The sequence below is a fragment of the Protobothrops mucrosquamatus genome, unplaced genomic scaffold (genome assembly GCF_001527695.2).
Source record: "Protobothrops mucrosquamatus isolate PMUCROS unplaced genomic scaffold, P.Mucros_1.0 scaffold3454, whole genome shotgun sequence".
Classification (NCBI taxonomy): domain Eukaryota; kingdom Metazoa; phylum Chordata; class Lepidosauria; order Squamata; family Viperidae; genus Protobothrops; species Protobothrops mucrosquamatus.
This window is the reverse complement of record NW_015389432.1, coordinates 57937-75959: the sequence shown is the minus strand read 5'-3', so window position 1 is coordinate 75959 and position 18023 is coordinate 57937. Positions and strand designations below refer to the sequence as shown.

At 42.0% G+C, this 18023-nt stretch overlaps 1 protein-coding gene across 1 annotated transcript in view; it reads right to left on the bottom strand.

Moving 5' to 3' along the window:
- Positions 1–18023, bottom strand: part of LOC107297672 (brain-specific angiogenesis inhibitor 1-associated protein 2-like) — a 52456-nt gene that overhangs the window by 5892 nt on the left and 28541 nt on the right. Inside the window, exons 11-16 of the mRNA XM_029286364.1 lie at positions 15789–15941; positions 5218–5412; positions 4719–4941; positions 3035–3236; positions 1266–1337; positions 268–436 (exon numbers count right to left, since the gene is read on the bottom strand). Coding sequence (XP_029142197.1) covers positions 268–436; positions 1266–1337; positions 3035–3236; positions 4719–4941; positions 5218–5412; positions 15789–15941 — 1014 coding nt within the window. The remainder of the gene's footprint in view (positions 1–267; positions 437–1265; positions 1338–3034; positions 3237–4718; positions 4942–5217; positions 5413–15788; positions 15942–18023) is intronic.

Below are 18023 nucleotides of genomic sequence, written 5' to 3'. Positions count from 1 at the left end.
CCTGTTGCTAGTTAGCCAACCAGCAACGGGCATGAAACTGTATGCAGATGGAGAAGGGCAATCACCCTTAATGGGCGATCAATGGTGAAGGGCAATCACCCTTAATGGGCGATCAATGGTGAAAGGCAATCACCCTTAATGGGTGATCAGGATATGCATAGGGGATTAAGGGGGGGGGAATACAAAGAACACAACACCTCCTTCCTTCCTTCCTTCCTTCCTTCCTTCCTTCCTTCCTTCCTTCCTTCCTTCCCCCATGAAACTCACTTGTGACAGGTCAGGATTTAGCATGCTGTAAGGTCGTTGTCGAGACGCACTGATACGGGCTGAAGGGCCAAACCGTAAATCATCTTCCCCATCAGGTTCAGCAGTTGGAGATCCAGCTGGATCCAAATTTCCCGTGCTGCTACTGTTCAACTTGCTAAGAAGGAAGCCACTAATGAGAGACAAAGGACAGGTGAGGATTTCTGGTAAGGGTTTCTCCCCCAATGCCTGCCTGTTTGAGACAACACACTGCTTCCTGAAGGAGTCTAAAGACTAGCTCCAAGCCTGCCAGATATATTCCATTAATCCAACTTGTTTTGTCAGGGGAACCTGAATGTCAAGGCATGTACCTCTTTTAATTTAAGAGGGGGGACTGCCACAAAGAAGAGGGGGGTCAGCCTATTCTCCAAAGCACCCAAAGGCAGGATAAGAAGCAACGGATGGAAACTAATCAAGGAGAGAAACAACCTGGAACTAAGGAGAAATTTCCTGGCAGAACAATTAATCAGTGGAACAACCTGCCTCCAGAAGCGGTGAATGCTCCAACACTGGAAGTTTTTAAGAAGAGATTGGAGAACCATTTGTCTGAAATGGTAAGGGTTTCCTGCCTGAGCAGGGGGTTGGACTAGAAGACCTCCAAGGTCTCTTCCAACTCTGTTATTCTGTTAACATGGAAAGAAAAAGGTCAGTCATGTGACTGACCTGATTTTATGACCTTTTCTGTGGCAGTTGCTAAGTGAATTACTGTGGTTGTCAAGCAAATCCATGGTCAATAAGCGAACCCATGGTTCACCATGGGTGAGGCTTTGTTAAAAACAGGAAGCAAAAAGCAGTGATGTGACTGTGAGACACTGCAAATGGCTGTACCCAGTGTGGTCACAAGATAAGTAACCCCAGGTAGGTCTGTTGGAACTTTGACCAATTGATAAGTAATCAGTCATAAGTCGAGGACAACAATCAGTTTTCCTTCCAAATTGCAAGACTGAGGTGCCAGGACTTACCTGCTAAGTAGTTTGTTAGCTCCTTCAGCTGAGGGAAAGGGTCGGGTGTAGGAAAATGGAAACCAACCTTTCCTGAAAATGTGAGAAACAGATATTTAAGACAGAAAGAATAGCACAAAACCTTTTTTTGTGTGTGTGTTCTCCCCTCATCTGAAGGAGGGGAAGCGTCAAATTGGACCCAGTGTTAAGGTTTTTTAAAAAAAGATGGAATAAAGTAATGAAAGGTGGAAAGCTAGAATTTAGGCGGTCTTTGTAAACCCAGAACTCTTATTCCCACTCTGCCTGAATTTTTACAGAGGAGAATCAAGTATAGTGGTTTGAATCTTGGACTAAGAGCAAAGAGAACTAGATTCAAATTCCTGCTTCACCACAGATTTCACAAAGAACTTTGGGACCAGTTCCTATTTTTCAGTCCAGAGGAAGTTATCATAAATAAATGGGTTTGGGATGATTGGATGTATGGATAGGTTAATATCAAGTCACAATCTTGATTTAGAAACTACAATAGGCTGGTTGCCACAGCTTCCTCAGCCAAAACCAAAGCACATTCTGGCTTAAGAGCAATGTGCGAACTCAGTCAAGTTTGCAATCACTTACATCCACTTGACCCACCAGAGCCGGGAGAGAGGGGATGTTGCGGGTCCCCTCCTCTAAGCAGGTACATCAGGCTGGATCCAGAAGAAGGGCCTTCTCTGTGGTGGCCCCCTCCCTTTGGAAACTCATCTCCATGGAAATTAGACTGGCCCCCACTTTGACACTCTTTCACAAGACCCTGAAGACCTGGTTTTGCCAGTGGGCCTGGAGAACCCACAGTGGGATGGAGCCCATCCAGTGGCTTGTTTGATTGCTTGTTGTCACTGGGCGGGGGGGGGGGGGGGGGGGGGGGGTGNGGGGGGGGGGGGGGGGGGGGGGGGGGGGGGAGGTGTTGTTTTTACTCTTTTTAGATTGGATTTTCATTTTTTGTAAGCCACCTAGAGTCACTGAAAGAGAATTGGTGGCCATATAAATTCTCTAAATAAGCAAATAACAATCATGTTGGCTTTTTATTTGTTTTAGCCAGGACTGCCCACTGTGATTGGTGCTCTTTCTTATCCCTGGCAGCTATCTGGAATCTCTTAGCTGGAGAGCTATGCCTCTTCTCCAACCTTATGGGACCCTCTCCCTTAATAGGGAACCCTTTTATCTAAATGTCATGACCCACGTATTTGAGTTGCCTACTGCATCCCTGTAAGTAGAGACACACTGCCTGGAGGGATCCATCCTACGAATGGGAAAGAGAATACAAATAGTCCTCAAGTTACAATCGTAATGGCACCTGACCATTACGGTCATAAGTCATAACAGTTGCAAAAAACAATTGTATGACTTTTTGGCAGTGGTTGTTAAGCAAATCGCCACGTCGTTAAGTGAATTACAGAGGTTGCTAGATGATCATTATACCAATCGCTTGCTATGGGTGTGGTTTTGCCAAAAACTGGAAGTAACTAGCAGATTTCAGCAAAACTATCGTAAAATGCGATCAAGTGACCGTGGGACAGTGCAAATGGTCATAAATGAAGCTGTGCTGCTGAGCACCCAAAATGCAATCACGTGACCACCTGGGGGACTGACCTTTAGAATTTCAGATCTGGGTCGTAAGTCCCCCCACACACTTTTTTTTGAGTCTGTCATAATTTCAGTCAGTTGCTAAGTGACTGGTTGTAAATTGAGGACTACCTGTAGTAATCTAGCTTTTCTAGGGCCAAAGGAACAGAGAAGTTTTCACTCACATTCTGGTTGCCTCGTTTTCCCCATAATGCCAGCCGTCCCTTGCCTCAGTCACCAATAAAAGGATGACGTCTCCTTCTTGGAAGTTGAGAAGGGTGCTGTTCTCTCCGGCCAAATGTGAGAAGATTGCCTGGACTCTCAGACGTTCGGAACGTGGAGGCAGGATTGAAAGAGGATTAATGTGGGGCAGGGTCTTGTTCTCTACTGCGAGAAAGGGTGGGGAGAATAGGTGGAAATTAATGGCATTCCTGAGAGGTTGGGTATGTTTCTCCCCTGCTGTTTTCTGCTTAAGCAAAGTAAACTTTCAAGCAATGTTTCTCAACCTTCACAACTTGAAGATGAGTGGACTTCAACTCCCAGAATTCCCCAGCCAGCAATGCTGGCTGGGGAATTCTGGGAGTTGAAGTTCACTCATCTTCAAGTTGCCAAGGTTGAGAAATACTGCCCTTGAGCAATGTTTCCAGTCAGGTTTTACAAGTGCCCAGGGATTACGGGATTAAACTAAAGTGCCCAGCCAGAATGCTGGAATTACAATCTCAGAGGGAAGGAAAATAGGAAAATACTAGATTGCTGCAGGCTGCTATAAAATACATGATTCTGGAGAGATCACATATGGGTTTTATAGACCTCTTAAACTAGCCTGCTTATAGAATTTGCTTCATCAAGCCTCGGGCCTGTATTTGGTAATATTTCTCTTTCTGCTTCCAGATCAAAATTTGGCTGGATAGAATCAACTTGAAACTGGTTTTTGGAAGAATATATTGGGGGTTAATTAACCGTTAATGATTGCATCTTACTTTTGTCTCATTTTATTAGGGCAGGGGTCTCCAAACTTGGCAACTTTAAGACTTGTAGACTTCAACTTCCAGAATTCCCCAGCCAGCATGGCTGACTGAGGGATTCTGGAAACTGAAATCTACAAGTCTTATAGTTGCCAAGTTTGGAGACCTCTGGATTAGGTAAGAGACACCAGGTTGCATCTCCAAGTAAGAGTAGCTCTGTATGGGTTCTTGTCTTTCCCTCACAGAAAATGCTGGACTTCTCTTTACATTTTTGCATCTTTTCAACCAGTATCCCCAGTTCCAAAAATGGCACAAGAATGAAAAATAGGTTTTATTCTTCGTCTTGCAAAGAATAGCATATGCATTCTTCCAACACTCCAGATCAGAATTTAGTGAGAACAGGATGGATCAAATGTCAAAATCCTGGAACTACAGGTTGTCGTCAACTTAGAACATTCGTTTAGCGACTGTTCAAAGTTACAATGGCACTGAAAAAATGACTTATGACCGTTTCCCACATTTATGACCATTGCAACATCTCTGTGGTCATGTGATCAAAGTTTGGATACTTGGCAACTGGTTCATACTTACAACAGTTGCCATATCCTGGCATCATGTGATCCCATTTTGCAAACTTCTGACAAGCAAAGTCAATGGGGAAGCCAGATTCACTTAACAACCGTGCTATTAACTCAACAACTGCAATGATTCATTTAACAACTGTGGCAAGAAAGGTCATAAAATGGGGCAAAACTCACTTAACAACCGTCTCACTTGGCAACATAAATTTTGGGCTCAATTGTTGTCATAAGTCAAGGACTACCTGCACTGTTAAAGGATACATTGGCTGAAAGAAGATGGACTCAGAACGGGATGCAAATTAGAATCAATGCAGAATACCCACCTACAGTTGCCAGGTGAGTTTCCATTGACATCTTGTGTGGCATTGGCAGAGTGCAAGAGTAGCTGTCAGCAATCTTGATTTGTGAAGTGGGCTGGGTGGGGGTCAGACCTGAGGTGGTGGTGGTGAGGAACTCACTGACTGGCAGGTGATTGAAGTCACGGAATCCCCGCCCTCGGTGCAAATCACCATTTAGCAGCAATGTTCCTTCCTGGATTGAAGTCCGCTATGGGAGATAAGTTAGGAATGAAAAAACGCAGGGCACTGATGAGATCTCATACAGGTTTTCAGAAGCATCCCTTCTTCCTTTGTTTTTCCCCTGTAGAAGAAATGTGTCTTCCATGACCTAAAGGCCAGGAAGTCCCTCCTCATTCCTGCTCCAGGCCATATCAGAAGCTGCCATTTGGAGACCTCAATGGTTTTTAGAAACTCGAACCCAAACACTAAAGGCAAACGGAAAAGCTAACATCCTGTTTATCAGCCCTGACCCACAAATACTCACGTGATTTTGTCCCAATTCTAAAGGCTCTTCCAGGGTCTTGGAGACAAGGAGGGGATCCATGGCTGGAACAGAAATGCCAGCTGTGGTGTTGTTGGCTGTGAGCTTGACCAAAGCCAATGCCCGCTCAGGTAAACGAGTAGGTTGGGTGCACGATGTTTGCCAGACGGGCAGTCTGGCTGCCAACAGCTCCTGCACCTGTTACAAATGAGATGATGGTGGTCTGATCATCTTTTCAGCTAGCCAAGTTATACCCTTTTATATATAAATATTTTATTAATTTTCTAGTTTTACAATCATAAGTACTTAATAAACAACGTGTTGTCCTGGGTCCATTAGTAATTCAGTGGTACATATTAACTTTTTCAATCTAGGCCCAATATTACCCCATCCAATACTTCCTCTCTTCTTCCGGTAGTACACATTTTCCCACATTAGGCAAATAGAATTCTTATTGTTGTTAATACATATACAATTGAATATCAACATCTTTGTTACATTTTCCTAATAATATCAATAATGTCCATTTAAAATACCTTTTCTAACCAAAATATATCTTAATTGCATTTGCACTTAATATCCATTTGTTCAATTAATATCCTGTTTTTCCTGCTTTTTTTTTTTTTTAAAAAAAATTTCCCATCAGTGTTCAAAATGTCTCTTTCGCTTATAATTTCTCAATGTTATATTTGGGTAACTAAAAGCTTCCCTTATTCAAACCCTCTTAGCATTTTCATATTTCCCTTCTCATACCAAAATATATTCTAGTTATAAATCCTATCTTTCTAGTTATAATACTTCTATTTTTAACAATTATCTATTCTCAGCCAAGTTCAAACATCTGGTTAATAGTATAATGCCCATCTAATGGGTCAAAACCTCTATTTTCTTCATTCTTACTCTAGCTTTCTTCCTTTGCCAACTAACTTTTCAAGTTAATGCATTTGAATCATCAAGTAATTCTTCCTCTATTTTTGTGTATATTGTTTGGAATAAAAAAGACAATTTGATTAAAGTATTTTTGGAAGGACGCTCAGCCCATTGATATTCATTAAACAGCCTCCCTCCTTCTCCAATTTCCCACAATTCTCCTAACAGCTCTATCTTCCATTCAATCAGCTCTTCTTTCTTATCCTCAAGTGTGTTCTGAGATCTTGACAGGTAAGATATTGTAGTAATCAGTGCTCAGTCATTGCAGGGTGCAAATATGGCTGACCGCCTTCGCAGCGTTTATTCTTTTATACAGTTTTCCAAGCAGCAAAAGTTTAACATGGCAATAACGTAGCAATAGCATTTTATTGGTTAAACTCCTTACCAATCCTTAAGAATATACAAGCCAGGAGGCCCCAAACAGGGAGCAGTTTGCTGCAACATCCTGTTGGTGTAACCTAGCTGATATCAGGCAGGTGAGGTCATTGTACCAGCCTGGGGTAGTTTCCCACATTGCCATGGTGATGTGAAGGGATGAGATAATGTAGAGGGAAGAGGCATGCAGGCTTTGGAGGGGCAGTTTGCTGCTCACGACCTCTACCTGGCCCCTATCTCTACATCTCACTCTTTTTTGTAAAAGGATCATAATCAGGAGAGGAACATCCTTGCAGTTGTTTATACAGGGCAAAAACGTGACCCTGAGGCAATGTGGGAGAGGATTTGGGGTTAAAAGCTCTGATACATATATTGCAAAAGGAAGGAATACATTGCACAAAACAGCATCCACCAATCAAAATAGCACAATTTATGACCTAATAACGTAGGATATTTCACAGTAATCCTGTGGGCAACCAAGCCCAAAGGCTTTCCCACCAAGATCCTAAAGTATCACTTTGCAAATCAGAGGCCAAATTGTGTAAAATATTAATCTGGTGCTGGATGGTTCGTGAATTATCAGAAATATTGAAACAACACATTCCCTCAAAACTTTCACAACCCAAATGCTGACGCAGAAGCAAATAATCGATAGCAGCGCGATTTTGCAAAATAGCTTTTCTCAAATCTTGCAGCTCATGGTTGATTGCTGACATAGCTGAAGAAGTAGCATTAATTGTTTTTACTAAATTACCCGCAATAGCATTGATGTTGAAGTGAGCACGAACAGCAAGTCCTGGCACACCCACTAGAGACATAGCCAATGCTACATATTCTGCTTTATTAAGTAAGGCTGTCTCAGAGTCACAAGTGCTGTCTAGCATGACCCCACGTCGAAAACGGTTCGAGTGAACTTGTTGTTTGGAAAGCAAAATAGGAATTAGCCGGCTGAGACAACACTGCGCTTCACTAATATTAGCAAGAATATAATTAAAGGTTTCTTGGCCACATGTAAAAAACCATCCTTGCAGTAGCCAAACATGTCCAAAATGAAAGGAAGTCTCTTCAAAAGCTGTGCAGTTTAAAACAGGTGAGCTAATGCGACGACAGTGAGGTTTTTTACTTGAAGAAGTACAATTAACTATTTTTGCACATGTTATATTTGCAGGGATTGCTACCACTGGGGTGTGCAAAGCAATAGCTTCAGGGGGTGGATAATAAGCAGTAACCCCCCAGCTAGATATAGCCTTATAGTTAAATTTCCCATTGAATAAAATTCTGCTCAAGCCAGTGAAGTTTTGAATTACTGCAGAAGGGGTGCAAACAGGGACTAAACATGTAGAAAGCAAATTTTCCATGTCATATGCTTCAGATAAACAAAAGACATCATTTTGTGTGACGTCAGCCAGCTGCACCCATAGATTTTGCTTCATTCGTTGCTCGAATGATTGTTTGGGTGGGATGACAGCTGCTGTTGCCAAAGGGCAGATGTTAACGATCAGACACAAACAAATGATGGCTAAGGAATTTGCAGTTAAAACCGCAAAAATGGTAGTGCACAGGTTCTCGGGGGTTTGCTCTACTTGCTGCTGCTGCAGCACTGCCTGTGCTTTGGCGGTCAAGTTCTTTACATCTCCCCACATCACTGGCCGACTGGCATGCCGACTGGCATGGTCGCTGTGCCATCTGTAGAGTCATCTTGGCCATTTCTGGAGCTGGATCCAGGGACTGGTGCCACGACATCCCTGGCTGGGTGAACGTAATGAGCTGGAATCCACAAAGGTCCTGTAGGAGCAAGCACAGCAGCATAGCCTCGCCCCCAAGTGATCAAAGGGACCGGTCCCAACCATGCTTTGTCTGGTAATGCCCGATAATATACCAGAGGCAGAGGCAAGCTTTTTTTCTGTTGAAAGTGTCTCTGATAAGTGGTGGAATTTTGAATGGCAATATTCAATTGGTGTAATGTAAATAATATTTTTTGAACCTGTTGTGTTACCCACGACAAATTGGGTACCCTAGATCCGTTCCAGGTTGTGCAAAATTGCAAAAAGGCCACTGAAGAATAGGCTGGCCCATTATTAGTTTTTAAGGAAGAAGGCTTACCCAAGGCTGTAATGGCCGAAAAAAGATGAGAAATAACATGTGCAGCTGTTTCCCCTCGTTGAGGCGTGGCCCAAATTGCTCCTGAATAGGTATCAATAGATAAATGAATATATTTCCAGGGAGCCAAAAAGGGAACATGGGTAACATCCATTTGCCATAGTTGATTAGAGGCAAAACCACGGGGATTAGGAAGACATAAAAAAAATAGGCCCAGGAAGGGAGGAGTGACTGCGTATATGAAAAAAAAAATATATAAATGCTTTCAGTCTTGTAGCAGCTGCTGTAAAGTTAAAAACAAAGCCATAAGATTGGGGTCAATCCTGGGCATGATGTAAGCACCTGGAAGATTAAAAATAAGTTGGCACACATAATGAAAGTCAGAGATTAAGTTAAAAGGCTGTTGAGGAAAGATGTGGAAAGCTAAAATAGCAGCAGATAATTCTGAGCGTTGTGGTGAGGATTGCATTGGAGTGTAGGACGCTTTCCAGGTATCATCATGAAGATCCTTGTAAGCAATTGCTCCTCTCGTTCACCTTCCATCGGTAAAAACAGTAGGAGATTGTGGCAAGGGAGAAGGAGAAAGCAGTGGGCGGACAGGAAAGGAAAAAGTCATTAAACAAGCAAGTCAAGGATCTTTAGGGAGATGATATGAAATACAGCCTATATAGTCAGTTAAAGAGCACTGAAGAGATAAGTTATTCTAAAAACAAAATTGAAAATCAGATTTTGAGATAGGAAGAACAATATTAATTAAATCAGTTCCATTTCGACGGCAAGCTCGTGTGCGTCCTAAGGTTATCATTTCAGCAACCACCTGGATAAAAAATAAAACATTTTGGGATGGGGTGTGGGGTAAGTAAATATCAAAAGTGTTAACTGACAATTTTTATATGGAATTCTGTCCACAAATTGAGTATTCAAGATGTCATTAATTTGTTCAACCGTGGCAAGTGCTGCAGGTGGAACTACAATGAGATCTCCAGGTTGTTTTCCTTTGGTCAATAAATCAAATAATGGACTGAGCAAATTTGTAGGCAAAGAAAAATATGGGCGAACCCAATTAAGGGTGCCTAATAATTGCTGTAAATTGACCAATGAAATAATTTTGGCTAGGCTCAAACAAGGAAAAGCTGGGGCAGAATAAGATTGCAACATTTTATGTCCTAAATAAAGATAGGGAGAATGCAACCGTATTTTTTCTGAGGCAGCTTGCAATCCATAAAGACCTAAATCATTTTGTATTTCTGAAAGCCAATTAGATTGTATCTTTGGTGCTCCAATTAAAATATCATCCATATAATGATATACCAAAGCCAATGGATGACGTTTGCGAAAAGGAGCCAATGCTGCAGCAACATAAAGCTGACACAAGGTGGGACTGTTCAGCATTCCTTGTGGCAAAACTGTCCAGTGATAACGTTTATTAGGTTCTGAATGATTCACTGTAGGCACAGTAAATGCAAACTTTTTCTGATCAGGGGGGCATAGAGGAATGGAGAAAAAACAATCCTTTAAGTCAATTACCATTACTTCATGATCTTGAGGAATCAAATTAGGGTTAGGTGTTCCACACTGCAAGCCATCTACCACTTTTCTTTTTTTATGACAAAAATAGGGGTGTTCCAATTTAATCAAATTCCATTCAGATGGAAACAAATTTCCAGTAAATAGGTGAAACATTTACAAATCTAAGCAAAACAATTCAGAGTCAGTTCTTTTGGTTGATGGATATATAGGTCTAACTAAACAATTTAAACTCAACAATTTTCCCCTCAAAAAATATTGCCCAACAATATTTTTACTCTTTCGAGTAAAAAATTTGCAAGCCAAATTTCACCTCCATTCCACCCTTCTCAAATTGGAATGCGAAGCAGAGAAAAAAAAGTTAAAATGAACAGCCTCCCCCCCTTCTTCTTTCTGTCTCTCCCCCTCTTCTTTCTGTCTCTCTCGCTCTTAAAGCAACACAGCCAGCCGAAAGAGACAGGGAAAAAAACTTTACAAAAATCTCACCTGTAAAAAATAGTTTTCTCTCCTTCATATGCATTTTCCATAAATTCTCTCACACATCCTCATGCAAACACTTACTGTTACTTTTCAATTTACTTTTACAACAATAAAATATGCAGTTTACTATTTCTTTCACAGCCTGGGAGAGAGTGGGTGGGGGGTGGGGTTTGAGGGTTAACACACACTTAGGTATCAACAAATGAACTCATTCACTTCCATTCTAACTGCTTGCATAAACAATTCCACATACAAATATTTCATTTCATACTTTCTCCAGGCAAACCATTTATTTTTTAATAAGGCCTTTTTGTGTGTTGTTATCAGAGAGGGTTTGACCCTCTTCCAAGTCTTGGAAATAACACAGAACAACACAGACAAACATATATACACAAATACTATTAAAACAACATTTATTTAAACATATGGCTTGTCCTGCAAGAAGCGAGAAAAATCATGAGGTGATTCCAACCAAACATGGTTTTTATAGGGCCCTTTAACCATCTCCTATTTTTCTCACCATTCCAAGCCCAAGCATAATGTTCTGGGTGGCCACACACACACACACACATATATATACACATACATATATATATAAACAAAACACACTACACATCAACACAAAGCACCACCAGACACTGTCTGACAGGGTTAAACTTAACAGCCACATGAAGTTTCAAAACATTCCAATTGTTCAAAACACATTGCAGAGGAGTACATTTTGAGTTAATTTATGTCTTTAAATTACTCTGACGATTCCCCTTATTATTTTTTCCTACTTCGAGATTGTTCCTCTAATATTTTCCTTGTGGGGGGTGTATGAGGTCTGGGAAGAAGCAAAAGAATTAGCCTCTTCAGAAGGAGCTGGAGATCCAATTAAAGATGCTTTAGGAGGGATAGGTTTTACTTGGTTGTAATCAGGAGGGGGGCTGGTAGTTAATTGCTGCCCTTCTGAAGCATCTGAGCCATATGTTTCCACTGCTTGACGGCACTGATATCATCGATGTAAGATCTGTACTGGAGCCCGAGGTTCAAGATGTAAAGTATGCCCTATCTTTTCCCAATCTCGTAGCCTAAGTGTCCCGTGCTCAGGATTCCAAGTGCAATGTTTCCCTACCTCATCCACCAGCTTCCTTATGTCTGCCTCAGGCTCTGTCACGCCTGATTTATGTAGCAGGAATCTGAGTTCCTGTGCATGTTTCTGCTGGTGCTGAGATAACGTGCGACCCATACTTACCACTGAGGGGTCCTAGAGGACGAAAGTGCACTTAGGGGTCTATATATACTGCCCTATCTCCCTTACGGGACTCAGGGCGGTGAACAGGCGATACTAAAAACCACGATAAATATACACAAGTTTCTATTCTAAAATCAAATTAAATAACAGGCCTGTTCTAAAAACACCCCATCCTTCCCCGGGGGGGGGGTGTCCCAAACATCCCTGTTCGGGCACCACCTGTAGTAATCAGTGCTCAGTCATTGCAGGGTGCAAATATGGCTGACCGCCTTCACAGCGTTTATTCTTTTATACAGTTTTCCAAGCAGCAAAAGTTTAACATGGCAATAACGTAGCAATAGCATTTTATTGGTTAAACTCCTTACCAATCCTTAAGAATATACAAGCCAGGAGGCCCCAAACAGGGAGCAGTTTGCTGCAACATCCTGTTGGTGTAACCTAGCTGATATCAGGCAGGTGAGGTCATTATACCAGCCTGGGGTAGTTTCCCACATTGCCATGGTGATGTGAAGGGATGAGATCATGTAGAGAGGAGAGGCATGCAGGCTTTGGAGGGGCAGTTTGCTGCTCACGACCTCTACCTGGCCCCTATCTCTACAAGATATCTTTTCCATTTCCGATATTATCGCTATGTCTTCTAATTCTTTGTTTTTCTGAGTCTGTCTGTTAGTTCCTTTCTTTAGGTCCTCCATCTTTGGATCTGCTTCCTCTGATTTTCCTTCTATTTTCTGGGTTGCTAGTTCCTTCTTTGTAGTCATTTTCTGAGTTTGTAGATTTAGATTAAAGAATTGTTCTTTTATCTCCTTTGTATTATTTTTAGTCTCATCATGAGCTAAAGCAATTGTCTCTTGTATTGATTTTAACATAGAATTTCTTTCTGAAATTCATCAGCATTTTCTTGTTGTTATATCAAGATGAGGACTTTGGGGACAGGTGTTAGGGATGGTTTTTTACCATTTGAAGCTAAGTATGAAACATTCATTTTGTTTTTGTATGTAGTCCAATCTATTTAGGGATTTAAAAAGTTTCAGTCAATTGTCATTTGAACTCCTAATTATCCTGCCGGCCTATAAGTCCATCCTTAAGTTTCCCCTCAGCAAATATAAGTAAAGTTTGAATTTTTCAAATTTTTCTGTCCAATGAAAAACAAACCCTTTCTGTCCAGAGGGAGAAAAGCAATTAAAAATTGTTCATCAATCAAAGGTTTATAGTCCAAAGTTTTCCATCATCTCAATCAATAATGCATGTTTCTTCTATAGGGAAATAGCTCCATGACACAGCTCTAAAAGTCAGTTAGTATTTATATTCATAGTCCAGGCAGGCCAGTTTCAAAATAGTTTATTGTCTCCACCACACAGATAAGCAGTCCAAGAGGTCCCCCCTCCTTTTCCCAGCTGCAGTCTTCAAAAGTGAAAGTTTCTGAAAACAACAAGAGTCTTATCTGAGTCTGGGCTTCCAACAAGTTTCCTCTAGGCATAAAAATTGTAGTACTGTAGTTCGCCACTAGATGTTGTTGATGCCGTCTTCCAGCTTTTTACATCCAAACTTATATTACAAGTTTTTAAGTCTCTTTAAAAAATAAAATCTCAAAAGCACTTTTAGTCCCCAAATTTCAAAGTTATATATGTGTGTTGCTTCCAAATTAATCCTGTAATTTTCTCTATTTTCCCCCAAGCAATTAATTCGCCACTTTTCTTTTCCTGAGGGAATGGGGTAGAAATTCCCCTTCCCTTTCTCATCAGGGAGGATTCTTTGCTTTGGGCAGTTTTTTGCCAGGAAAAAGTCTTAAAGTCATAAAGATAGGATAGGGTCTCACCCAGTTCCATCCACATTGCTCAAAAGTTGCTGGTTAATGTTTATTTTCTTCGGTTGTCAGCAGCTTCTGACTGGCCACACGACTGTAGCCAGTCTTTCCCCTGCCGATTTGGAGGGCTTTCTTGGATCAAACAGAAGGGCTGCTGCCCTCCCACGATCAATGAGGGTCCCCTCCTTCTCCGTCACCTCTTCGGGGCGACTTTCAACCCTTTATAGGGTCCCCAGCAGGGCAAAATCGAACACAGAAGACGGAGCCCCATCTTCCTGCGCCCGTTATGCCACGACGTCAAACTGGAAGTCAAGTTATACCCTTTCTGAGGGGTTTCTGGTGCTCTCTAAGCTTGGTTGTTTTCTTGCAGACAACAATCAGACAACAATCAAGAACTGAACAATAACCCAATCAAAGAACTGCCAAATAAGCCAACAGTAAACAACCCAACCAAAAACCCACCAAGACCACTTCCACTAACACCTACAAAGCAAGCCACTGATATATAAAAAGAGAACAAACCCCACTCCCTACTACCACTGATGTTACCTAGTTTGGGTAATGAAATGTCTGCAAGAAAACAACCAAGCTCAGAGAGCACCAAGGACCCCCCATTTCAACCCTGAGCTACATTCTCCTTTATCTACACCCTTTCTTTCTAAAACTTGCCAACAGCAGAAAATCCATTGAGCTCTGTTAATGAACAATTGCTTCCTAGTTTGAGGAATGAAGATGTTGTCTTGGGTTCTGCTTGCCTTTGATTCCAAGTGTTGACAGGAAGTTTAGCTGCACAGTCATATGGCCTGGAAACTTAGAACAAGGAGTTAATGTATCCCTTCATTTAACATTCAGCTGAAAGGTATGCTTGTGTGTATATCTGAGACAACTATGGGAAGGGAATTTTAATTTATTGGTTAAACAGGTTTTGCTGGGCTCCTGAGGAAAACTCTCCACTGAAGCTAGAATAAGTTTTGGGAAGGAATCCTTCATTTGTGCTAATAGACAATCTCCTTCCATGCAACAGGAGCTACAAGAGAGGATTTTTCTTCAGCATTTCAGAAAGCAGGAAAAATTAAACCTGATGCAGTCTCAGTAATTATCACCACCCCTAGCAGAAAGTATCTGTGCTATTCATGTTGAATGAACAGATGTCCTTAACACCACATTTAATTTCTTTTTTACTTTAGAGAAAGTCTATATTTATTTCCCACCGTTCCCTCTAGAAGTTCAAGCAGCAAGATGTATTTTTGGTTTTCCCTCTGGGAATCAAGGACACATCTTGGGATTCTCATGTTGCCTTCCCCCTTATTTGATTCTACAAATAGTCCTTGACTTATGACCGCAATTGCAACAAAAAATTCTGTTGTTAAACAAGGCAGTTATTAAGTGAGTTATGCCCATTTTAGAACCTATTTTGCCATGGTTGTTAAGTGAATCACGCAGTCATTAAGTGAATCCAGCTCCTATTAACTTCGCTTGCCAGAAGCTGGCTGGAAAGGTTGCAAATGGCGATCACATGACCCTGGGATGCTGCAACCATTATGAATATATGCAGGATGCAATTTTATCACCGTAACCATAGAGAAGCTGCAATAATCGTAAGTGTGAGAACCGGTCATAAGTCATTTTTTCAGTCCTGCTGTAATTTTGAACAGTCACTAAATGAATGGTTGTAAGTTGAGGACCACCGGTAGTTAAACATGGGGAATTTTGTACTTCCACATTGCAAGAAGAGGTATCCACAGGGATATTATCATAAAAGGCAGGATAGTGGTCACAACTGAGGTTTTTCTGACACCTCTCTTGCAAATATGGAACCACAACACACACAGGAATCCTTGTTTCCAGGTTTTGCTGGAGGATGTATAGGGCAGAGGTCCCCAACCTTTTGTGCACCAGGGACCGGTTCCATGGAGAAAGGTTTTTTCCACGGACCGGAGAGTGTGTGGTTTTGTGTGCTGCCTGCATCCCATAGATGGGGCTTTGCTTGTTTATGCGGACCAGTTGCTGGCATGCCAGGGCTCAGTACCGGTCCATGGAGACTCCTAGTCTAGGGTGAATTTGAGCCCAAAGCATATGTTGGGAGGAGAGAGGGGAGGAGGGAAAAGAGAGGCAGCTCACCTTGCTGTGATAATTGCTAAAGTGCTTGGAAACAGCACACTGGCGGTCCACCAGGAACGAGTACCGGCGCCGTTCCTCCATCAGGGCTGCTTTGTAGCCTTCCGCCACAAACCGATTCAGCTCGCTTTGCTTGGTGCTCATGATTTCCACATACTAAGGGAGAGAGGGAGAGAGGGAGAGAGGGAGAGAGGGGGAGGGAGGGGGGGAGGGAGGGAGAGAGAGAGAGAGAGAGAGAGAGAGAGAGAGAGAGAGAGAGAGAGAGAGAGAGAGAGAGGCAGCAGGCTCAATAATGCCTACCTCTCAGAGACAAAACCATACAAACATGTACTGGGCCAATCTTGCCTATCATGCTGCTCTTCTGATGCACTGGGTTTAAATTTCCAATATCTGCAGCAGAATTAAATGGTTTGGGTGGTATCAGCAGTGGTGGGATTCAGCCGGTTCATACCACTTTGTTGCCCAGGTCCAGAATGGACTTCCGGAAGCAGCATCCACACAGAGAACCGGTTGTTCACATATTTGAATCCCACCACTGGGTATCAGCCTCTTTCTCTACACGTTTACTAAGAGGTAAGCCCTACTAATGTGCAGATATATAGGTTTGGGGCTCTAAATAACATTTCAGCAAAGGGAAGCTCAACTTTGGCTGGAAATTAAATGGGACTGATTGATTTTCAAACTGTTCTCAAAAGCTTCTGCATAATTTTAAGAAGCCACCATGAGCTGAGCCTGAATCAAAGGCATCTTTACATTGGTATATCTAAATAATTTGTGTATTTTACTTAGCAGTCTTAATAAGAATTTTTGCTTATTATCATTGTCAGGCCCCCTGAAAAATGCAGCAGGTTAAAATGTGCTTTATATAAGTAGAATATACCTATTATTATTGCTGTTATGATATTATTACTGTTTCATACAATATTCTGAAGTCCTATTACAGCCTTTCCCACATCACAACCCCCTTATCTGCAATTTTATTGGTCGGTTATTTCAACTCCTGCAATTTGTCCTAAAGGCCAAAACTGAAATATTCTATCTTATATTCAGATTTTTACATTTACCAGACATAATTTCTCCCTATTTTTCTGTTCAAGCCTATACTGGATCCTTAGCATATTGCATGATTCACACATATTATTATCACAAGCATATGGTTTAACCAAAAAAAAAGTCCTTACATTTCCCGACATTCAGGGTCAAAGTGGCAGACTTTCAAGTTTTATTTACAAAAGCACAACTCCTTCCTTGGCAAAGAGATTCTGAAAAGCTCCTCAGAGCCCTAAGCAGGATTTTCTACAACTTTTAGATGCAGTATTCCGGATTATTGTTGTAGACCAGTTATCACCATTTAGGAAAAGGTACAGTAGTCTGTCATTTTCCAGATGCATTAGATTTTCCCACAATCTATGGCTGCTTCATGCACAGATGATGATTGGAAGCTGTGGTCCAAAACCCCAGAAGGGTGCAAGACCCCCTGATTTCCGACACCATCCTTAAATGAGGGGTCCTCTGACTCTCTGAGCTTGTTTTCTTGCAGACATTTTTTTACCCAAACTAGGTAACATCATCAGTGCACTCTGGAGATCAGAAGCACCGATGACATTATCTAGTTTGGGTAATGAAAAGTCTGCAAAACAATAACCAAGCTCAGAGAGCACCAAGGACCCTTCATTTCAACCCTGAGCTACAAATATTCTCCTTTATTGGTACCATCCTTAAAATTAAAAAAAGGATTCTCGGAAGACGCATCCTAAAAGGTTTCATGGAGCCTCCGCATGTCCTGCATGTACCATCGCAATCACAAAAAAAGGAAGAAAAAGCTCAGATTTGTGTTAAGTGCTAGATTCTCCATTATCAGCACCTTAGGCTGGCAGGCAGCGGGCAATCTCAGAAGATACGGGCAATAAAGGGTTATCCTGTGCCCCTTTATTACTGCTCTCCCCCCCCCCCCCAGTTGAAGCAGGCCTTGATCCTGAAGTAATGGTTATTGTGGCAACAAGGTTGACAAAAGGAGCCCAAAGCTTGCTGTGGGGATTCCCAGGATGGGGAGGGGAGGAGTGGGGAGGGAAGATAAATAGGGGATGCAGGGCCCAGAGTGAGTCAGGGAGAGAGGAGGAAACAGTGTGAATGGAGGATGAATTCTGTCAGCTTGCCAGCCTGGGCACACCCGGCACATACAAGCCCACACTGGTGAGTGGCCTACTTCCTGGTGTGCGGCATTTGCAATACCGTGCA